General features: G+C 44.2%; 1 protein-coding gene across 16 annotated transcripts in view; it reads left to right on the top strand.

The window, feature by feature from the left end:
• The window catches only part of PLEKHB2 (pleckstrin homology domain containing B2), a 47,595-nt gene extending 24,232 nt beyond the window's left edge, over positions 1-23,363 (top strand). For 2 of the 16 annotated variants that reach the window (XM_065525334.1, XM_065525336.1), the window contains exons 4-9: positions 675-777; positions 5,560-5,599; positions 7,735-7,848; positions 13,955-14,063; positions 17,897-17,938; positions 20,478-23,363. In XM_065525334.1, coding sequence (XP_065381406.1) covers positions 675-777; positions 5,560-5,599; positions 7,735-7,848; positions 13,955-14,063; positions 17,897-17,938; positions 20,478-20,614 — 545 coding nt within the window. In that variant the 3' untranslated portion in view covers positions 20,615-23,363. The remainder of the gene's footprint in view (positions 1-674; positions 778-5,559; positions 5,600-7,734; positions 7,849-13,954; positions 14,064-17,896; positions 17,939-20,477) is intronic. The other 14 variants (XM_074008720.1, XM_074008726.1, XM_074008721.1 and 11 more) reach the window with 9 other exon arrangements.
• The last annotated feature ends 276 nt before the right edge of the window (positions 23,364-23,639 follow it).

The following is a 23,639-nucleotide window of genomic DNA, read 5'->3' on the forward strand; positions in this document are numbered from 1 at the left end:
GGGGCGGCCACAGTGGCGCCCCAGGCACTTAGATTGTGAACCACATGGTCGGGGCAAATCAATTTTCTCACCTGAGTTAAACTCACAGTCCACGTCTCTTCTTCTCATGGAGAGGGAACCAGAGCGCTGGGAACCTCAAGAAGCACAGGCCACCCTACACTGTTGATTTTGTACTCAGAAAATGGCTTCTGTTTGATGGGGACTGCAATCAATTGCTTAAAATCTGGGATGTTGGCCGGGTATGGTGGCTCATGCCTGTAATCCCAGCACTGGGAGGCTGAGGTCGGTGGATCACGAGGTCAGGAGTTCAAGACCAGCCTGGCCAAGATGGTGAAATCCCATCTCTACTAAAAATACAAAAAAATTAGCCAGGTGTGGTGGCAGGTGCCTGTAATCTCAGCTACTTGGGAGGCCGAGGCAGAGAATTGCCTGAACCCGGGAGTCAGAGGTTGCAGTGAGCCGAATACATTTTGTAGATGTCATCTTGACAGCTGGTCCTGTCAGTCAGCCTAGGTGTGTTCTTTCTTTCTGCATTATTGGAAAGGCACGGGGTTCTTTCATAGATGTAGCGCTTGATTTTTTGTCTAGTCCTTTGCTTCTCTGAGCTGGTAGTTCTTAGAAAATGTAAGGAGAAATCCTGAAAAAAGTTCTTTTCTTCTGCTTATTTTTCATAGATATTCAGCCTCCAGATGGAAAGTCAAAAGACTGCATGCTCCAGATTGTTTGTCGAGATGGGAAAACAATTAGTCTTTGTGCAGAAAGCACAGATGATTGCTTGTAAGTTTTGCTTTCTTACGTGTTTAATTTAAAAAGTATTTTCTATTTTAACTTCTGATTACCAAAAAATGAAAAGAATGGGCGTGGAGTTCTCTTTCAGGCGTCAGAATGAGGGACTCAGTGGATGTGTGAGAGAAATGCAAGAGTCGCTTTTCCAGTTCTGGTTTCCGCCTCCCTGAGACTGCCTGGGCCTATCGAATTGTGGAGAAAATGGCAGAAAGGAATAGCAGTTTCGTCATGCTCTCTCTCTTTTTTTCTTTTTTCTTTTTTTTTATTATTATACTTTAAGTTTTAGGGTACATGTGCACAACGTGCAGGTTTGTTACATATGTATACATGTGCCATGTTGGTGTGCTGCACCCATTAACTAGTCATTTACATTAGGTGTATGTCCTAATGCAATCCCTCCCCCCTCCCCCCACCCCAAGACAGGCCCCAGTGTGTGATGTTCCCCACCTTGTGTCCAAGTGTTCTCACTGTTCAGTTCCCACCTATGAGTGAGAACATGCGGTGTTTGGTTTTTTGTCCTTGCGATAGTTTGCTCAGAATGGTGGTTTCCAGCTTCATCCATGTCCCTACAAAGGACATGAACTAATCCTTTTGTTATGGCTGCATAGTATTCCATGGTGTATATGTGCCACATTTTCTTAATCCAGTCTATCATTGATGGACATTTGGGTTGGTTCCAAGTCTTTGCTATTGTGAATAGTGCCCCAGTAAACATACATGTGTATGTATCTTTTTAGCAGCATGATTTATAATCCTTTGGGTATGTGCCCAGTAATGGGATGGCTGGGTCAAATGGTATTTCTAGTTCTAGATCGTTGAGGAATCGCCACACTGTCTTCCACAATGGTTGAACTAGTTTACAGTCCCACCAACAGTGTAAAAGTGTTCCTATTTCTCCACATCCTCTCCAGCACCTGTTGTTTCCTGACTTTTTAATGAGCGCCATTCTAACTGGTGTGAGATGGTATCTCACTGTGGATTTGATTTGCGGTTCTCTGATGACCAGTGATGATGAACATTTTTTCATGTGTCAGTTGGCTGCATAAATGTCTTCCTTTGAGAAGTGTCTGTTCATAGCCTTTGCCCACTTTTTGATGGAGTCATCATGCTCTTTTTCATTATTAGATTCACAGTGGGTAATAGGCATAGTTGAAATAAAATGACCAGAAAAGCAAGAAAGTAAAGAGTGAGGAAACTCAGTTCCTAGGGCTCCTGTGACAAATGGCTGAACACTGAGTGACGGAAATGGCAGAAATTCATTGCCTCACAGTTCCAGAGGCTGCAAGTCTGGAATCAGTGTGTCAGCAGGTCCTTGCTCCCTCTGAGATGCTGTGTAGGATTCTTTCTTGCCTCTTCCTGGCTTCTAGTGGTTTCTGGTAGTCCTTGGTGTTCCTTGGCTGGCAGCCACATCACTCCGGTCTCTGCCTCTTTTGTCACATGGCTGCCTTCTGCTGTGTCTGTGTCCAGAATTCTCTTTTCTTGCAAAGGACACCAATCATAATGGATTAAGGACCCACCTTCATTCTCTGTGACCTTATCTTAATTTGATTCCATATGCAAATATCCTGTTTCCAAATAAGGTCCCATTCCAGGGTACTGGGGTTTAGGATTTATGCATATCTTTTTCATGAGGACGTAATTCAACCCGTAATAGAGACCTTTGAGAAATACGGTGAAATGGATTAGATCATCTTCCCTCAGGGGAAAACATTTCAATGGTGTGACCAAATAAAGAAGTTTGATCTCAAGCACAAACTACAAACAGCTAAAGAAAGAAATAGATGATTCTACTGAGATGTTTTTTAATCCTACCCGAATCCCGGAAGCAGTAACTGGATAAGTTAATTAAATCTTGCAAATTTTCAGTATTAGCCTGTAGTCTGGAGTGATGCTGATTAAGTGTAAGTTACTTTTTGAAAAAGCTAAGGAAAAAAGTTCTTGAGAATGTGATGTCCTTGGGGCCTCGGCAGAGGCTGGACGATTTTCCCAGGACTCATCATTGCAGGGCACTGAAAGGCACTGAAGCTCACAGGAGTTGGGTAATTTTCTGGCTGGTGAAGTGAGCACTAGCATGGGACATTCAAAGGAATATGCTCAGAAGAGAGTGTAGGACCCAGATTTTTCAGAAAAGACTTACTCATTCTCAGAAGAGATTTCCTTCTCTTCTAGCCCTCTGCCCTCATATTACAGAATGTTGATTGTGAGGGTAACACCTAGCCATCAAACTGTTGCTGGGCTGGACTGAGGTGGAACAGGGTGGAACTACCAGTTGATACCAGATTAGGTAGGAAGAGTGTCAGGGAGAAATAACTCATACTTTATGAAAGCAAACAAGTTTTATGTATCACTTCCCATGTTAAACACGAGCAGGATGTAAGGAAGTGGCTTGGCAACTGTGCAGATATACCATGAAGGAAAAATAAGAAAAGGAAAATGCAGCCTCAGGAAAAGCTCCTAGAGTGGAGGGAAATAAAACCCAAGGAACAGAAGCAGAGTCTTCAGGAATGCTTTCCTGGCCACCATATTTAAAATTACATCTCCCTGTCCCCATACACACTCACCAGCTACCAGCTGTTTCTCTTGTTCATCATCTGCTTTCATTAGAATATATGCTGTGTGAGGGCAGAGATTTACGTTTCTTTTCTCCTCTTTTGTGTCTGTTGCTGTCAAGAGGGTGCCATTCACATTATCATCTGAGGAAAGTGGTCTTCCCTTGCATACAACCCCAAACGAAAAGTGAATCACTGGCATGGAGGGAAAGACTGGAGATACTCTCAGTGAGGGGAAAAAGATGAAAAGATCAGAGATACGTTGGACTAAAAAAAGTTCAGAAAGATTATTGATGTTCATAAAGTATAGAACCCAAAAGAGGTAATTAGAAATTCAGGGCAAGAGAAATGTTCTGAAATAATCGAACAGAATTTGCAGACCAAAGGCCACAGTAGACTCTTCCACCTGAAATGACAACAAAATCTATATAAGATACATGAATAATCCAGTATGATACCCTTTAGCAAAGTGAATGACAATGGAATGCTGCATACAAAATCAGTTGGGGAATTTTGCAACTTAACTGCATTCCATAGAAAGCCAGAGCACTTGGTTGGGCACGGTGGCTCACGCTTATAATCCCAGCACTTTGGGAGGCCAAGATGGATGGATCACCTAAGGTCAGGAGCTCGAGACCAGCCTGGCCAACATGGTGAAACCTCGTCTCTACTAAAAATACAAAAATTAGCTGGGCGTGGTGGTGGGCACCTGTAATCTCAGCTGCTCGGAGGCTGAGGCAGGAGAATTGCTTGAACCTGGGAGGCAGAGATTGCGGTGAGCCAAGATCGCGCCACTGCACTCCAGCCTGGGTGACAGAACGAGACTCCATCTCAAAAAAAAAAAAAAAAGCGAGAACACTTGAAAATAAATGAATGCATCTTTCAACTCAGGGAGATAGTAAAATGAGAATAAAACAAAAGGAATTGATGAAGATAAGAGGGATAGGGTCAGTAAAAAAAGTAAGAGGTAAAGGAGTGAGGGAGTGCCCAAGAGAACGCTTTTTTTGTTTTTTGAGATGGAGTTTTGCTCTTGTCGCCTAGGCTAGAGTGCAATGGCGTAATCTCCACTCATTGCAACCTCTGCCCCCTGTGTTCAAGCAGTTCTCCTGCCTCAGCCTCTGGAGTAGCTGGAATTACAGGCACGTGCCACCACGCCCGGCTAATTTTGTGGTTTTAGTAGAAGCTTGGTTTTACCACGTTGACCAGGCTGGTCTCAAACTCCTGACCTCAGGTGATCACCTACCTCGACCTCCCAAAGTGCTGGGGTTACGGGTGTGAGCCACCGTGCCCAAGTGAGAGACCGCTTTTTGTGTATCAATTAAGAAAGCTCTTGTGATACTTAAGATTCAGATATCTAGTTTCTTTGACAATATAGTGGAAAGTAGGTAGGTATAGAGATTGTTAGAATAGTTTTGCAGGGCCATTTGGCAATACCTGCTGAAATAAATTATGTTTATATCCTTTGATGTGGCATTTTCAGTCTTTGGAATTTGCCCTATGGAAATGTCTACATAAGAGTGCAAGGGTAATAGGGATGCTAATAGCATTCTTTTCTTCTTTTTTTTTTTTCTTGAGATAGAGCCTCTCTCTGTCATCCAGGCTGGAGTCCACTGGTGTGATCTTGGCTCACTATAGCCTCGACCTCCCAGGAGCAAGCCATTCTCCCACCTCAGCCTCCCAAGTAGCTGGGACTATAAGCATGTGCCACCAGCTAATGTTTGTATTTTTTGTAGAGCTAGGATTTCACTATGTTGCCCAGGCTGGTTTTGAACTCCTGGGCTCAAGTGATCTCCCTGCCTTGGCCTCCCGAAGTGCTGGGATTACAGGCATGAGGCACTACATCCGGTCTCCAGCATTCTTTTTAATGTTGAAAATTGCTAATAATCTAAATTTACTTGTATCATGGAATATTACATAGCTGTTAAAAAGGAAGAAGATCTGTGTGTATGCCATGAACTGACAAAGCAAGTGGCAGTGCATTTCACATTTATTAAAAAGTAAAGTAAAAAATATAGTATAGATTATGTTTTAAATATTATGTATCTATTATGGATGTAATTTTAAAAAATATATATTCCTAGTGCATGTCTCAAGCGGTTTGGGGCAAGGCCTGAAGACCTGTTCTTTAAACAGATCTTTTCAGGAATTCTGATGCCAACTCTAGTTTGAGAATCATTGAAATACTGGATTGCCTTAAATAAAGTACCCTTTTTCTTTTCTCCAGGGCCTGGAAATTTACACTCCAGGATTCTAGGACAAACACAGTAAGTTGCTAATGGCAATCACCTATAATTTTTTTTTTTTTTTGACAAGATATCACTCTTTCACCCAGGCTTGAGTGCAGTGGTGCTATCTCAGCTCACTGCAGCTTCTACCTCCGGGCTGAAATGGTCCTCCCACCTCAGCCCCCCCTTCCCAGTAGCTGGGACTATAGGCCCATGCTGCCGTGCCTAGCTTATTTAGAAAAACGTTTTTGTGGAGATGAGGTCTCACTATGTTACCCATGCTGGTATCAAACTCCTGGGCTCAAGTGATCCTCCCACTTTCACCTCCCAAAGTGTTGGGATTACAGGCGTGAGCCACCACACCTGGCCACCAGTAATGTTTTCACATGGTCTTATGTAACAATTGGAGAATGGGGAAAATGGGCTTCTTGGCCATCCAGCTGTGAATGGGCAGGTAGCACTGGGCAGGCACCTTTCACTAACAGTGAGCAAGCTGGGTTTGCCAAACGTTTTTGGCAGGAAGCACCCTCCTCACACAAGCATGCTTGTTCCAGTGTTGCTTTCTAGAAACGTTTGTATTTCTCAAAGTTCTGCAACACTTTGAATTCTGCTGTGGTTTGCAGTAAAGGCTTAGAAAGAACTGCAGGATCCTTTTCATGCATGGGAGCTCAGCCTTGTGAAACAAACATTTTTGTGACTTGTACTTGTCTCTCGTCCTGTTTCTGGCCTTAGGAGGTCACTGAGACAGTGAACCTCATTTGTAAGAGCCTTGTAATGCCATCTTTATCTGTCAGGGATCAAGGCAGTGTTACTCTGGTCAGAGTTTTCATTCTTTAGATGGGATTTTCCCTTCCTTTATCTTTGTAAGAAAAGAAAAGGTGGATCAAGCTTACAGAAGAATGTGTGCATGTGGGAGAAGAAAGTAAAAGGCTTAATACCCAAGCGTCAGTGTTCTCTTCTTTTGTTAGCACAACACAACTTCATTCTAAGCTTACTCTGCAGCTGCGGTTACCTTTTCTTCATGAAAATCCTTTTTTTGGGGTAAAATTAGTATTAACGATCCATATAGTTAAGGGCAAGCTCCACAAATGATTCTTTGTGTGAAATTTTTTTTTTTTTTTTTTTGAGACAGTCTTGCTCTGTCGCCCAGGCTGGAGTGCAGTGGAGCGATCTTGGCTCACTGCAACCTTTGCTTCCCAGGTTCAAGCAGTTCTCCTTTCTCAGCCTCCTAAATAGCTGGGATTACAGGAGCATGCCACCACACCCAGCTAGTTTTTGTATTTTGAGTAGAGATGGGGTTTCACCATGTTGGTCAGGCTGGTCTTGAACTCCTGACCTCGTGATCTGCCCATCTCGGCATCCCAAAATCCTGGGATTACAGGCGTGAGCCATTGCACCTGGCCACATTTTTTTTTTTTTTTTTTTGAAGTGCTAACATGTTTTTCTTTAAATTACATTGGGGAGTAATTTAATGAAGAATTTTGTTTTTTAAGGTAAAAAACAGACTGTGTATAGGACATATCTCTGATACATTTTAGATTGTAGGGTTTTTATTTGCGAATAAAGGACTGTTGAGAGTGCTGTAACATCTTTATTTCTTTGGAGACAGAGTCTCGCCCTGTTGCCTGGGCTGGAGGGCAGTGACTTGATCACTGCAGTCTGGAGCTCCTGGGCTCAAGTGATCCTTGAGATTTAGCCCCTTGAATAGCTGGGGCCATAAGCACCATGCCCAGTTAATATCTTGTTGTTTGTAGAGATGGGCTCTCCCTCTGTTGCCTAGGCTGGCCTTGGAACTCCTGGGCTCTAGCGATCCTCTCACCCAGCCTCCCAAAGTGTTGGGATTACAGATGTGAGCCATTGCACCTGGCCTGAAGTAACATCTTTTAAAAGGCATTGGGTAACAGTGGGGTCTCTGAGTGCCTTCCTGGCTGTGAGAGCTGTAATCCTGTTAGGGGTTGAGTGAGGACCACTTTGCTCCTGCATTTAGAGGATACCAGAGTAGGGCTGGGGGCCCCCACTGGACCGGGAAAGTTTTTCCTGTTTTGCAGAGAGCTATATATCTTTTTGTCTTTAAAAAATTTTAATTTGCTAAATAAAAGGGACAATGCACAGCATCATTGAGCACGCAGGTGCTGGGAAGCTGTCCTGCCCTCACCCTCTCCTCTCTCCCACAGGCGTATGTAGGCTCTGCAGTCCTGACTGATGAGACATCCGTGGTTTCCTCACCTCCACCATACACAGCCTATGCTGCACCGGCCCCTGAGGTAGGGAGAACCCTGAGCCTTCAGGTGAGGGAAGCTTGGGGTCTCTGCCGCTGTCCTGCTTTGTTTTTTGAATGAAATTAGAAATGTACTCTAAACCTTTTCTTCTTAAAACAGATGATTTCTTACCAACTTTTGTTTTCATGAAATAAAGCAACTATTTTATATAGTTCAGCACATTGTAATGTGCTGTATTAATGTGTAACAAGTTTTTAAGATAGATCTAAAAATGCATCATGTTAATGATAGTTGCTTTGGGTAATGAGATTTTGATGATCTGTAGTTCATATGGAATGAATTACTTGAATTCTCCTTACAGTCAGAAAAAAATGCTATATTTGGGGGAAAATAACCCTTACAAAAATCATGTCAAATACTTTGGGATGTCCTCTTGTTGGGGTGCTTGGGGTGCTGACTGAGCTGATTTGTATGTAAGTCTGTTGTGTGGAACATGCTGCTTTTTTTTTTTTTTTTTTTCTTTGAGACGGAGTTTTGATCTTCTTGCCCAGGCTGGAGTGCAGTGGCACTATCTCGGCTCACTGCAACCTCTGCCTCCCGGGTACAAGCGGTCCTCCTGCCTCAGCCTCCCGAGTAGCTGGGATTACAGGTGCTTGCCACCATTCCTGGGTAATTTTTTGTATTTTTAGTAGAGGTGGGGTTTCACCATGATGGCCAGGCTGCTCTCGAACTCCTGACCACAGGTGATCCACCTGCCTCTGCCTCTCAAAGTGCTGGGATTACAGGCGTGAGCCACGGCGCCTGGCTGGCACTTGTAAACTTTCTTTTTTTTTTTTTTTTTTTTTTGAGACGGAGTCTCACGCTGTTGCCCAGGCTGGAGTGCAGTGGCGCGATCTCGGCTCACTGCAAGCTCCGCCTCCCGGGTTCCCGCCATTCTCCTGCCTCAGCCTCCTGAGTAGCTGGGACTACAGGCGCCCGCCACCGCGCCCGGCTAATTTTTTGTATTTTTTAGTAGAGACGGGGTTTCACTGTGGTCTCGATCTCCTGACCTTGTGATCCGCCCACCTCGGCCTCCCAAAGTGCTGGGATTACAGGCTTGAGCCACCGCGCCCGGCCTGGCACTTGTAAACTTTCTGCGCTCACTTACTCTAGTTCCTTTTTCTGTAGATTCTTTGGGGTATACTACATAGGCAATCATGTCATCTACAAGTAGGAACAGTTTTCTTTGTAACCTGTATGCCTTCTGTTTCCTTACCTTGCCTTATTGCCTTGGTTAGACCTTCAGATATTATGTTGAATAGCAGTAGTGAGAGAAGACATCCTTGCCTCGTTCCTGATTTTAGGGGGGATGTATTCAGTGTTTTTCTTTTTTTTTTTTTTGAAATAGAGTCTCACTGTGTCGCCCAGGCTGGAGTGCAGTGGCATGATCTCGGCTTACTGCAAGCTCCACCTCCCGGGTTCACGCCATTCTCCTGCCTCAGCCTCCCGAGTAGCTGGGACTACAGGCACCTGCCACCACGCCCGGCTAAATTTTTTTTTTTTTTTTGCATTTTTAGTAGAGATGGGATTTCACCATGTTAGCCAGGGTGGTCTCAATCTCCTGACCTCGTGATCCACCCACCTCTGCCTCCCAAAGTTTTGGGATTATAGGTGTGAGCCACCGCGTCCAGCCAATGTATTCAGTTTTAAGTATACATTCATTTAGTAGTAATGTACTGTTTAATTCAGTATTTAATTAGTATTGAATTTAGTTTTACATATGCATTTATTTAGTATTTAATGCATTCATTAAGTATGCTGTTAGCTGGAGGTTTTTTACATTTATTCTTCATCAGGTTTAGGAATTCCCTTTTTCTAGTTTTCCAGGAGTGTTTATCGTGATGGGTGTCAGTTGCCTTCCTGCCCCTCTCCCCTCCCCTCCCCTCCCCTCCCCTCCCCTCCCGTCCCCTCCCCTCCCCTCCTGTCCCCTCCCCTGCCCTGCCCTCCGAGATGAAGACTCACTCTCTTGCCCAGGATGGAGTGCAATGGTACTATCATTAGCTCACTTCAGCCTGGAATTCCCTGGGCTGAGGCAATCATCCTGCCTCAGCCTCCTGAGCCACCATGGCTGCAAAAAAAATTTTTTTTTTTTTTTGTAGAGACAGGGTCTTGCTCTGTTGCCCAGGGTGGTCTTGAACTCCTGGCCTCAAGTGATCCTCCTGCTTCGGCCTCCCAAAGTGATTTTGTTAAATACATTTTTCTACAGTAATTAATATGATTGTGAGGTTTTGTTTTTCTTTTTAGCCTGCTAATATGGTGGATTCTAGTGTTTGGCTTTCACATACTGAACCAGCCTTGCATTCCCTGGAATAAAACCTACTTGGTCATGGTGTATGATTCTTTTTATTTATTGCTGAATTGAATTTGCTAATATTTGTTAAGGATTTTTGCATCTGTATTTATGAAGGATATTGGTCTATAGTTTTCTGTCTTTGTGCTTTGTCTTATTTTATCAAGGCAAACTGACCTTATAGAATAAATCGGAAAGTTTTTTCTGCTCCTTTCTTTTCTGGGAGAAATTGTGTAGAATTGGAGTTAATTCTTCTTTAAAATTTGGTAGAAATCTCCAGTGAAACTATCAGGTCCTAGAGATTTCTTTTTTGGGAGATTTTAAATGACAACATCTGTTTTCTTTTTCCTTTTTTTTTTTTTTTTTTGAGGTGGAGTCTCACTCTGTCGCCCACGCTGGAGTGCAGTGGTGCAATCTTGGCTCACTGCAATCTCCACCTCCTGGGTTCACACCATTCTCCTGCCTCAGCCTCCCGAGTAGCTGGGACTACAGGTGCCGCCACCACGCCCAGTGAATTTTTTGTATTTTTTAGTAGAGACGGGGTTTCACCATGTTAGCCAGGATGGTCTTGATCTCCTGACCTCGTGATCCACCTGCCTCAGCCTCCCAAAGTGCTGGGATTACAGTTGTGAGCTACCGCGCCTGGCCTCTTTTTCCTTTGTTTGGCTTAACCAACACACATCTATTTGTCACAGTTCTGGACTGAAGGCCCAAGATCAAGGTGCGGGCAGTGTTGGTTCTCCTGAGGCCCCTCCTGAGCTTGCACATGGCCTTCTCCTCCCTGTATCCTCATATGACGTTTCCCTCCAGGCCTACTGCAGATGCAGCTTTCTTAATAGTGACTGGTCTACTCAGATTCTCTAGTTTGCATGGAGTAGGTTTTGATAGTTTGTAGTGTTTGTGGAATTGTTTCTTTTCTTATAAGTTGTCTGATTTATGTGTGTAGAGTTCTTTATAGTGTTTTCTTATTATCCTTGTGATGTCTGCAGAGTCTATAGTAAAAATCCTCCAGTTCATTCTTTCCTGATACTGGTAATTTGTCTTTGCTCTTTTTGACAGTTTACTAAAGGTTTTATTAATTTTATAAATAGTTTCAAAGAAATAGCTTTTCATTTTATTCACTTTTTCTGTTTCTCAATTTCATTGATTGTACTCTTTTATTTCCTTCCTTCTGCTTGCTCTGTGGACTTTGGTTTTCAAAAGTTTGACTGTAATGTGTATTTGTATGGATTTCTTTGGGATTATCCTGTTTGGTATTCATTCAGCTTCTTGAATATAGGGGCTTGGGCTTTTGCTAAATTGGGGAAATTTTAAGCCATTCTTCTTTTTTTTTTTTTGAGACGGAGTCTCGCTCTGTCGCCCAGGCTGGAGTGCAGTGGCGCGATCTTGGCTCACTGCAAGCTCCGCCTCCCGGGTTCACGCCATTCTCCTGCCTCAGCCTCCTAAGTAGCTGGGACTACAGGCACCGCCACCTCGCCCGGCTAGTTTTTTGTGTTTTTAGTAGAGACGGAGTTTCACTGTGGTAGCCAGGATGGTCTGGATCTTCTGACCTCGGGATCCGCCTGTCTCGGCCTCCCAAAGTGCTGGGATTACAGGTGTGAGCCACCGCGCCCGGCCTTAAACCATTATTCTTGAGTGCTTTTCCATCCTCAGCCTCCTTCTACTCCCTTTGGCACTCTGATGACATCCCTGTTAGTCTGATGTGTCCCAGAGATGCTCTTTTTTTTTTTTTTTTTACTTCAGTCTATTTCTCCTCTGTTGTGTTCTGGTTGGGTAATTTCTACCCTTTATATTCATGTTTATGGATTCCTTCCTTTTGTCATCTCTGTTATGTTGTTGGACTCATTCGTTGAACTATTTAAATTGGTTATTTTATTAGTTCTGAAATTTTTATTTGGTTATTCTTTATATCTTGATATATAAAAAATTGAATGTATGTCTCTATATACTTTTTACTGAGATTTTTCTGTTTTATGGTTGATATTTTATATTTTTTATTTATTTCAAGTATGTTCATAATTGCTTGTTGAAAGTTTTTATGATAGCTGCTTTAAAAACCTTTCCAGATAATTCCAACATCTTTGCCATCTTTGTGTTTGTGTTTTTTGTTGTCGTTTCTCATTTAGTTGAGATCTTCCTGATTCTTGGTGTGATGAATGGCTTTTGATCAAAAGCTGGACATTTTAAGTACTGTAAGACTCTGAATCTTATTTAAATCTCATGTTTTAGCAGACCTGCTTCTCGGGGGCTGCTTTATTGCTGCCAGGTAGAGGTGGAAGTCCAGGCTGGCCTTGAGCCTCAGTTGACAGCCATGGGCCAGGTTTCTTGTCGCTGTGGAGGGAGTTGTGAATTTAGGTTCTCACTAGATCTCCACTGAGACCACCCTGTCTGAGAAGAGGAAAGGCTCTTACTGCTTCCCCCAGAGCCTCCGCTGATACTGTGGTTGGCACTGATAGGACTCACTCTCCGCTTGGTCTCAGTGGAATAGGGAGGGCACCGTATTTCTGCTGGGTGGGAGTGGGGTTCCGGCTCCTCACACGGTCTCCGTGGACACCACCCAGCGGGATGGGGGTGTTTTGTTTCCATCTGGCAGGGAAGAAATTCTCAGCCCCCTACTCAGTCTTACTTGACGGTGTTCTGAGGACCCGGCGGTGCCTGCTGAGCACGGAAATTCAGGCTCTTCACACTTGGCCTTTGCCGGTGTGAGGCTGAAGGTTTTCTGTGGTGGTTCTCTGGAGTAGAGAGGTTATTGTCTAAAAACGTTCTGTCTTGCTAGGTTGCTCCTTTCCTTCTTAGATTCTTTGTTAAAGCGAGCAGCTCTTCTCAGGGTCTTTTTGGTCTGCACTGATTGGTGCTTCCAGCTTGCCACCTTCCCCATTACCCAGTGTGGGATGTGTGAAGCAAAAAGGAAACCCAGGTCCTCCCTCAGGTGCTAAAGTTCCTCGCCCATCTGTCTTCTCCTCACTCTTCAGTCTTCTTATGTTTGCTTTGTATATAATGTCCAGAGATTGTAGTTGTACTTAGCAGGAGGAATACAGGAAAGAATGTCTACTCCATCTTCGAGAAGTGGGAGTCTTGTCTCCTGCTTTTGTAAGATAACAGGTTTAGATCTACACACACATTTGCCTGGCTACACCTCCGTTCTCCCTGTGTCAGAGCACTTGTCACAGAATGACAGTGATTGTGCAGGTATGTCTGATCTCCTCTTACCTGTGAGTATGCCAGGAAGGCCAGTCTTTGGTTTCAGTATTTCTCAGCACATAGTGGTCATTCACTGCCGGCTGAGGTGGGTCTGCTGCCCGTTTCTAGCCATGTCCTTTCATAGGTGTGTGCAGCCCGAAAACCATCAGTCACCTGCCCAGGTACCACAGCTCAGGACACCCTCATCTTCCATATTGCGCCTGGAATCGCTGAACTTGGGCCACAGAGGGCTCTGCTTCCAGGCTGGCTTTGCCTGGAGGATAGTGGTTTCGGTGAATCTCCTTATCACCTGGTCCAACCGTATCATTTTACAGATGGGCAAAGGAAGGCCTAGGTAGGTGGCTTACTGAGGGTCAGGTTAACAGCACAACTGAATTGAAATCCAAATCTCATGCAAGTCCAGTTCTCTTCTTCTGTTGTGTTTTTCTGCCTTCTTCATTCTGTGGCCTGAAAGTGGGCTCCAATTGTAGCTTTTGTTTGTTTTTTAGTAATTTTAAAACAGGGGGCATAACCACACTGTTTCATGTTTTGTTTTGTCTTTTTAATTGACTGTTAAATTTTATTGATTGCAACCTGGAGACCACAATTTGAATACATTACTAGAAGTTTCACAATTGTATTTCTAATGGGCCTGTTTCTTTTCAGCAGGCGTACGGCTATGGGCCCTACAGTGGTGCGTACCCGCCAGGAACTCAAGTTGTCTATGCTGCGAATGGGCAGGCGTATGCCGTGCCCTACCAGTACCCATATGCAGGTAACTCAAGCCAGCCTTTCATTCCTCATTTCTGTCCATTTGCTGAGTAGACCAGAGAGACCTGTAAACATTTTTATTTTTCAGTTTAAGGTTAAGTGAGCTATATTTTCTGGTTGTAGACCACAAATCACTGTGTTACTATGCTTTTAAAAAGCCTTTGGTAGTTTCGTACTGCTCTGCAAAGCTAGAGTAGGCTTGAGTTTTAGAACTTTGCTAATTGTGTCTGGATTAGTTCTCAGAGAATTTCGTACTTATTGGGATTCACTTACATTGAGAAGCAGCCAAAGTAAGAGGCCCATTTTAAGGGATGAGAGGGACCTTTCAGCTGTTCTTCTGGTGAGGTCCTTGGAAAGTTATCACTACTGAGGTGATGTTTTGTTTCACAGTGGAGTAGAGGCCTGGAAAGGGCTTGTATTTATTCTGGGCTTGGAGTCTGTTCTTTCTATTCTTCACCTTACATGAAACACATGGCAGGCGTGAGTAGCTGGTGTAGGGGTATCATGTCCGGGTCTCCTGGGCAAGGCGGTTGGCAGGGTGGAGGTGTGGGACAATGCTGGCCACTGCTGGGGCTGCAGTGAGGGTGGGGAGGGCAGAACTGTGGCCGATGGCCCCTGTGAAGTGAGGCTGGCCAGGCACAGTGGGCACAGCACCATAGCGCCGGATGCATGGGTGGGTGGGCTGGAGCCAGCGGCTGAGCTCAGGAGAGACAGGAATGTGGGGGTTTGCAGGAGGAGGAGTAGTCCCGGGCTGTGAGCAAAACTAGCACGGTGTCTCAGTGCAGAGGCAGAGGGAGGTGAGCTGGTACCAGAAGGGTGGGTCACTGATCGTGGTGCTCAGAGAAGTCAAGGAGGCCTCTGGTTACAATCTCAGATGGTGTCCTTGTAGTTGGTGGTGGTTGCTTTGGCTTTGGATGCGTTTAGCACTTAGAATGGGTTCTGGAGTCTGGAGTAGAAATAGAGAAATTCCACACTGCTCTCTTCTGGGAATCTGAAGCACATTCACTCCACTAGCGTGGACTTTGGAGGATCCTGCTTTGCTTGACTTTTGTTCATGTCAAGTTGAAAAACCATTAAAATAATAAGGAATTATGACAGATTAAATATTTGTCCATTGTCTTGTGAGCCTAGCACAAATACTTTTGTTTGAATTACAGTAAGTCCTCACTTAACATCAACAGTAGATTCTTGGAAACTGTGAGTTTCAGTGAAACAACATGTAATGAAACTGATTTTACCGCAGATTAATTGGTATAAACAAGAGTTAAGTTTCTGTGGCTTATTTCTGGCCACAAAAACATCACCACTTCTAATATTAACCATTGAAATTAATGTGAGCTATACATACATGTAAGATTAATAAAGACAAGTAAGATAATTATTTACCCAGTTAGTTCATGGCCATGGGTGGCTGGACCCTCTCCCAGCAGCTCAGGGCTAAGGTGGGAATGCACCAGGGATAGGATCCTATCTCATTGCAGGGCACACTCACCCACACCCCCTCACTCCGACTGGGACAGTTTAGACACGCTGATTCACCTCAGGGGCACATCTTTGGGATGGGAAGGAACTGAACTATCCCAAGGAAACCCATGCAAATGTGGAAAAAACCTTCACTCTGCACAGGCGGTGCCCCGAGGGGAATCGGTTCTTTTCTTCTTCTTAATGTTATAATGAAACTACCTTAAATGAAACAGTGTTATTTGAGGACCTCCTGTACTTCCTCCATATAAAATATTTTCTCCTTATAATCATGCATTTGTATTTCTAGTCTTGTTTTTAAATTATATGTATTGAATCCCAAGTGCTACGTAATACTCATAAGTATTTTTAGTAATTGCCTATTATCATATTGGGTGATGTATTACTAAACCTTCCAGTATTGGCTGTTTTTTTCCTTTTTTTTTTTTTTTCTTTTTTTTGCTATTGTAGATACTTATTTGAACATCTTTAATCCTTTTCCTTTTTGTTCCTGTTGAATATGCATTAGAATATATTTCTTTTTTTTTTTGAGATGGAGTTTCATTCTTGTTGCCCAGACTGGAGTGCAATGGCATGATCTCGGCTCACTACAACCTCTGCCTCCTGGGTTCAAGTGATTCTCCTGCCTCAGCCTCTCAAGTAGCTGGAATCACAGGCATGTGCCACCATACCCGGCTAATTTTGTATTTTTAGTAGAGATGGTTTCACCTGTTGACCAGTCTGGTCTCAAACTCATGAGCTCAGGTGATCCATCCGCCTTGGCCTCCCAAAGTGCTGGTATTACAGGTGTGAGCCACCCCGCCCGGCTTAGAATATAGTTCTTTTTTTTTCCCCCCACCCAACTAGAATATATCTCTATATGCAGACAGGCCCTAACTCAGGATGGTTTGACTTAATGATTTTTTGACTTTACGATGGTGCAAAAACAATGTACATTTAGTAGAAACCATACTTCAGGTACTCCTACCCCCATTCTGTTTTTCACTCTCAGTGTAGTACTCATTCAGTTACATGAGATCTTTGACACTTGATTGTAGTAGACTTTGTGTTAGCTGATTTTCCCAGCTACAGACTAATGTTAGTGCTCTGAGCAGTTGAAGGTGGGCTGTGTTAAGGTATGATGTTCAGTAGGTTAGGCATATTAAATGCATTTTGACTATGATGTTTCAACTTACGATGAGTTTATTGGGAGGTAACCCCATTGTAAGTTGAGGAGCATCTCTATTAATATGTCAGAAGGCATAGACATTTTTGAGGGTTCTTTTGGATATGATTTAAAAATATAAATGTTTTCAAACATAAAAAATAGGGATGATGGTATAGTGAACTATCATGTGTCCATCACTGGCTTTAGCAGTTACCACATCATGTCTAATCTTTTATCTCTACCTCAGCCTCCTTTCTCTACCTCTGGATTACTTTAAGGGACATCCCAGATTTTTAATCATTTCAACTCTTAATATTACATTAAATCTGGATAGCATTTTACCAAGTTGATCCCAAAATGGTTTACCAACTTATAATGCCACTAGCAGTTACTGATGCAGTGGTTTATCTGTAATCCCATAAAGATTGCTTGTTGTGCTCTGAAAGTTTTGATAGCTTCAGTAGGTCTGAAGTGGAATCATCGAGTTGCTTTAGTTTATATCCCCTTTTATGAATCGTTTTCCTTTTGCACATTTTTCTGTTGGGATCCCATGGGGTGGTGAGTTTTAAGCCTTAGCCTTGCCACATGAGAGCCAGCCTCTTTCTCAGCTTCCAGCCCACAGAATAGGGCAGTTGCCGCTGTTTTCTTACTGTACAGAGAGCACAGATATTACGGATGTGGTTGTTTAGGGCACTTCCGGAAATGAGTCCATCCTTGCCCTTAGCTCTCGTCAGTAGAGTAGAAGTAGCACTCTCACAGGCAGTACTCGGAATGCTTGCCGCATAAGGGGCTGGATCAGTGGGCATTATGCAGCCTGCCTCAGGGTGGTGACCAGGCAGCCCCCAGACCTGCTTGCTGTGGAAGGGTCAGGTGGGTTTGTGGTTGATACACAGCAGCTTGTGCTGACAGCCAGATGGGTGCTTTGCCACCTCCATGCCATCCTGTCTGCCAGGGTCTCAGAGCCTAGAGCTAGTCCCCAAGAACCCTCCTAGTCACACACACAGCTGGGTAAGGCTTTCTGTTGAGTGATTGGGACCAGTGGTTGGTCAGCCAATTGAGAAAGTACAGAGTACTGTAGACGTTCTGTAAACATTGTGCTGTGATTTCACCCACTAGTGGGTGCTCGTTCGGCTCTCTCGTCATGTGGGGTTAAGGCGTTTGCTTTGAGTTGGCTCCTTTGGTTGGAGTCTTCTATTTCTGTCTTGTAGAGACCATCCTCATGACACGTCATTGCACTGCAGTTTCCAGGGGTAAGTCCAAGAGCAGACTTCTAGATTTTGAGACTCTAGTGCTCCCATCCTCCCATCTTTTATAGTTTTCTCAATTCCCTGTTTTGATGGTAGTTTGTAAAAGTACCTTCCTTTATTTAGTTTTCCTGTAGTATCTTAGTTGCCATAGAAACTGTGTCTGCCTTTTTCTCACTCACATTTTGACCATTTATGTAGTATTAGTTAAATTAGGCAATTAAAATAGTGTGACCTGGAAGCATCCACAGCTGACTCTGGCAAGGACTGAGTTCAGTGCAGGAGCAGAGCTCAGCAGGAGCCATAGGAGAGTGGCCTGGTCCTGCAGCCAGCGGACCTCAGCATGACCTGCAGGGGCAGGAGAATGCAGATTTTCCAGGAGAGCTTTTCATTAGGTCAGCTCACAGGTTCCATCGTGTTACATTTGGCTAGTTGAAGTTAACATTACGGAACGTTTTAAAATGTCAGGGCTGTGAAAGTAAATGCCATAATTCCCTAGTTTTGAAATTTAAACATTGCAAAAATAATCACTTGCTTCCAATACTGTTACCTGTACGAGATCAGCCCTTAGATTTATGATGGGTTCATTGTACTACTCTGTGCCTTTTGCTTTTTGTCATTCATCATCCTCTGTTGTATTTGAGGCATTAGTGGGTATAAATGCATACTGTAGCCAGAGTGCCTGGGTTTGTGTGCCCTTACTGTCCTTAACCATTGTGTGCCTCGGTTTGCCCATCTGCAGAATAGGGATAAGAGCGCACTCAGTTGAGTAAGAGCATTTCAGTGTATGTAGTGCTGCAAGTGGTTAGAAATGTTCACCTTTGTTATCACTGAGGGTTTCACTTCTGCTCTTCATCCACATGTGCACATCACTAGCGAGTAGTTTGTTTTTTTTCTTTTCTTTTTCTTTTTTTTGGGGGGCAGGGACAGAGTCTCACTCTGTTGCCCAGACCCTGGATTGCAGTGGCAGGATCTCAGCTCACTGCAGCCCCTGCCTCCCAGGTTCAAGCAATTCTCATGCCTCAGTGTGGGATTACAGGCATGCGCCACTACCCCTGGCTAATTTTTTTTTTTTTTTTTTTTTTGGTAAATTTTGAAGAGACAGGGTTTCACTATGTTGGCCAGGCTGGTCTAAAACTTCTGGCTTCAAGTGATCCACCCGCCTCAGCCTCCCAAAGTGCTGGTATTACAGGTGCCAGCCATCAAGCCTGGCCAGCCAGCCTTTGAACCATTAAAGGAATAGAGGATCAAGGAGGAAAGTTAACCCTATTAATACCTGAGCAGTTTGAAAGCTACTTAGCTACTAGGCATTGTAGCTGTGAAGCATGGAAGAGAGCAAACAGTACATTTCCAGTTGTAAATTTTAGTCTTGCAAATTAAATATTAAATTTGTCTGTGGTTTGTTTTTTTGAAGTTTTCACCTCTTAACATAAATATTTTTTTCTCCATAAAGACATGTAGTAAAAAAGAGTAGGCTGGGCCGGGCGCGGTGGCTCACGCGTGTACTCTCAGCACTTTGGGAGGCCGAGGCAGGCAGATCACGAGGTCAGGAGATTGAGACCATCCTGGCTAACACGGTGAAACCCCGTCTCTACTGAAAATACAAAACATTAGCCAGGCGTGGTGGCGGGTGCCTGTAGTCCTAGGTACTCGGGAGGCTGAGGCAGGAGAATGGTGTGCACCAGGGAGGCGGAGCTTGCAGTGGCCGGAGATCGAGCCACTGCACTCCAGCCTGGGCGACAGAGTGAGAGTCTGTCTCAAAAAACAAAAAAAAAAAAAAAAAAAAGAAGAGGAAGAGTAGACCGGGTGCTGTGGCTCACGCCTGTAATCTCAGCACTTGGGGAGGCCGAGGTGGGTGGATCACTTGAGATCAGGAGTTTGAGACCATTCTGGCCAACATGGTGAAACCCTGTCTCTACTAAAAATACAAAAATTAGCCAGGCATGGTGGCAGGCGCCTGTAGTCCCAGTTACTCAGGAAGCTGAGGTGGGAGAACAACTTGAACCGGGGAAGTGGAGGTTGCAGTTAGCTGAGATCACGCCACTGTACTCCAGCCTGGGCACAGAGCAAGACTCCATCTCAAAAAAAAAAAAAAAAAAAAGCAAGTTATATGTGCGGATTTAAGGTTTAATTTAAAAATTGGTTTGCATGCATACTAAGAAGCTAATTTGCTTTAAGTGAGCATTTCCTTTTTGGGCTTTTGTTGGGCACTGTGTCTCTCCCATGTTCCCCGTTTGTCTGCCACCCAGTAAGCATCGTGTGGAGGGCTGAAGTAGAAATCAAAGGCAGGAGTCTGAAAGCTTCTTTAGGGTTCTGCTCTTTGCAGATTAGGGACCTTGGCCCTTAGTGAGCTGAGGATCTTGGTTTCCTCCCAGTGTGGTTTCAGGGATGTGGGCCACACGATGTGCCTGCTGTGGAGGAGGGCTGGGGCGCCAGTGTGACAGGAGACAGCAGATCCCTCTTGTGAAAGGAGAACTGGCACTTCGCGTGATGTTAAACTTCACAAACTGCTGCTTAGAGATCTGCTACTTTCCTTCTTTTTTAGGACTTTATGGACAGCAGCCTGCTAACCAAGTCATCATTCGAGAGCGGTATCGAGACAACGACAGTGACCTGGCACTGGGCATGCTGGCAGGAGCAGCCACGGGCATGGCCTTAGGGTCTCTATTTTGGGTCTTCTAGGGGCCTCAAGGTCTTGATGTGCATAGCTTCTGATAACCCTGTGTGCAATAATATGATTTGCAGGGCATTTCTGCTTGTGACAAATGTTTTTAATAATAGTTTTAATCGTTCCTTTGAAAGTAGTGATGTCATAATTGTAACTAATCCACATAAGTACCACAGAGAAAGGTTTGAACTGTGCTGTTGTGTTCAAACGCTGGCTTTCCAGGGGCACTGGCTCATTCCAAGACTGTGCTTGTGCACCTGTCGGAACACCTTATTTGAGCACACCTGTTTTGAAAGGCATTTTCTTTTTAGAGTTAGCTGTAGTGCTTAAGGGTTAATTTATTTTCATGTTATGCCGGTAATACAGTGTTGTATGCCTGATGAGTGATTGTGGCAAGAAAAGCTATAGCTTTCCATTTAACTTTTTCAAACCACAGACCAGAACTGGTTGCTTGTTACTTTAGGAGTTGTGGGTTGGTAAGCTCCCAGGTACTTCCCGGGGCCATGGTGTGAGAGCCCCTGTCCTGCCCTCTGGGGCTCCATGGGCCCCCGGCAAGGCCTATGGCTCAGGATGATGGGGCACAGCCCGCCTTTGAAAAATGATGCTTCAGAAGTCTGCCTGACTCTGGCTGCTGCTTCTCACCTTATTCTGGTATGGTTTTGGTAGCCATACTTGGAGAACGTTTCCCGCATTGGGAATTGATTTGAGCCTGCAAGTTTGAGGGCTTTATCCTTTAAAACTTGGAGAAGCCAGAACAATAACAAACAAGTGTGTGGAGGCAGATTTGCTTTATTCCAAGAGAGCTGTTTGAGTGTGTGTCTGCCTAAGCCTCCCGATAGCCTAGTTTTCTACTTGCTGAGGGAGTAATGTTAAAGGAACAGCGAGGGAGCGGAAGGAGAGCCTTAGTTAGGGCATTCCCATTTCAGGCCTTCACGGGGTTGCGCTGTGTGGGAGATGCTCTCATCTCTCTGAAGGCCCATCCTGTGCAGAAGTGGGGCCTGTGGCTGTTCACGGAGCACCAGGGCAGACCGTAGCTGAGCAGACTTGGGTTATGGGTGGGAAATGGGGCCCAGGGACCCTCAGGACACAGGGACCGGCTCAAGGTACCACTCAGCCCGGCCAGGATCCCCACCCTTGCTTTTGTTCTTGGTCTCTTTGTGATAGAGAAGCTTAGAACATTGAATTTTGAGCCCCAAAATGTGTGAGTCTTTGGAAAAACCATTCCAGCCTTTCTGTCAAATGCTCTTATTTTCAATATTATGAAGTATGTATTTGAAATATTCACATTTCTGTTATTTCTTGTTTTTAAGCTCTGAATTATTCCAGTTTTCTGTCCTGCATGCTTTCAACAGTGTGCTTTTACAGAGGCAGTTTAGCACAGTGAATGTCCCTGCCCCACACTCCATATGGTCCTGTTGTCCTGAAAATACACTCCAGGTAGCACAGACTTGTTATTTTGCCTGGCTGGTTACACACATGCTGTCTTGCTTTGCTGCTCAGCCGCCTCCCTCTGAGGCCAACTTAGGCCAACCTACCTGGGACTCCATCTGAAGTCAGACGCCAGAGAAACTGAGTGGTGACCACGGGTCTGCTTTTCTCTCTGATCCTAGGGGACTTGTTGACATGGGAGTATCTGTTCCCACATGGAAGGATGTGTGTTTCTCTCTCATCTCTGAATAGATGTAATGTATGACAAGTCTAGTGTCCATGGTTTAAAATGTTGCTTTGAGGATTCTCCATCCTGTATAAGAAGAATGACTTTCTTCAGATTATAATCGTTATTAAAGTTGTATGTACCCTTTACTTAAAAACTATTAACAGTTTTTCATGTTGCACTGGTAATTTTGAACTTGGAATTGCTGGGTGAGAATTCCAGGAACCACAGAGTATTGATTTTTGCTGCCAAAATGCTATTGAGGCAGATGTTCCTGTGCTCCCTTGGCTGCTTCTGGCTGAAGGGGAGAGGTGTGGACTGAAGCTTGGGTACTCATGTGTGTCCCCTCCCCAGTCCCCATCCCAGTGGGGCCAGCCTCGTTAGGCAGCCATAGATGAGCCTGGAACTTGACTGTCACTAGTGACTTGATCCTGGTGTGAAATGCATACTGGGGATAAGGTCGCTCAGGTGTTTTATTTCTTGGCCACAACTCCCATAGATGCCAATGTTTTGATAGCCTCGGTTTCTCAACGATGTCCTTTGTTTACAGTGCTACACTTCATACAAGTCAAGAAGTACTTGAGTTAGAAGAAACTTCTTATTCAGGTTTGAGTAAGCATTTTACTTCCATGTGTCCTTTTAAATAATCCATACCTTGAAGAAGTTGGCCAGTGACATTATATACATGCTGATCCGGTTGTTCTTTTCATTCCTTGAGTCAGCTTCAGGGTCTTGGATATTAAAGAGGAGAGGGAGAACTGTTAATGTTTCGGATCATCGTTTGTGAACAAGGCCAGACTTTGCCCATTTTAGGTTATCCAGGACTCAAGGTAGCCATCTGGATCATAATAAGGTCCTGCAGTTGAGACAAAATGACCCAAGTGTATTTTCCACAAGTTTTGATCCTGTGTAATATTTCTTTTTCCTTCCCTAGTGTGTGTAGATAAAGGCATGGAATGCAGTTCCACTTTCTCCCCAGAGTTGATCTTTTTGTGATTGCTTTCCCGTCTCTAGTATTCTGTTGCGTCTAGAGAACTGATTTTTTCCTACATATGCAGATTGTACATTTGTAAGTGAAAATGTCAGTACATTAAAGCATTAACCTTAAAGCATGTTTCATTGTGACTTCTGTGTCTTTAAAAAATTACTTTGTAGTAACATACTCTTCAGCTTTTTCTGCTGTCATGGATCATAAGAATGCCATTTATTGAGAACCTACCAAATGCTAGACTATATCGTTACATCAGAGACAACTCACTGCATTCTTAGTGACTCTGTAAGGGAGGTATTCTCCAAGTTCCACTGGAGGGACCAAGGTCCAGAAGTTAAATAATTTACTCAGGAGCGTGCAGGTAGTAGGTCTCCACATCGGAGGTTAAAACGCC

This window comes from Macaca fascicularis, chromosome 12 (assembly GCF_037993035.2).
Source record: "Macaca fascicularis isolate 582-1 chromosome 12, T2T-MFA8v1.1".
NCBI classification, from domain to species: domain Eukaryota; kingdom Metazoa; phylum Chordata; class Mammalia; order Primates; family Cercopithecidae; genus Macaca; species Macaca fascicularis.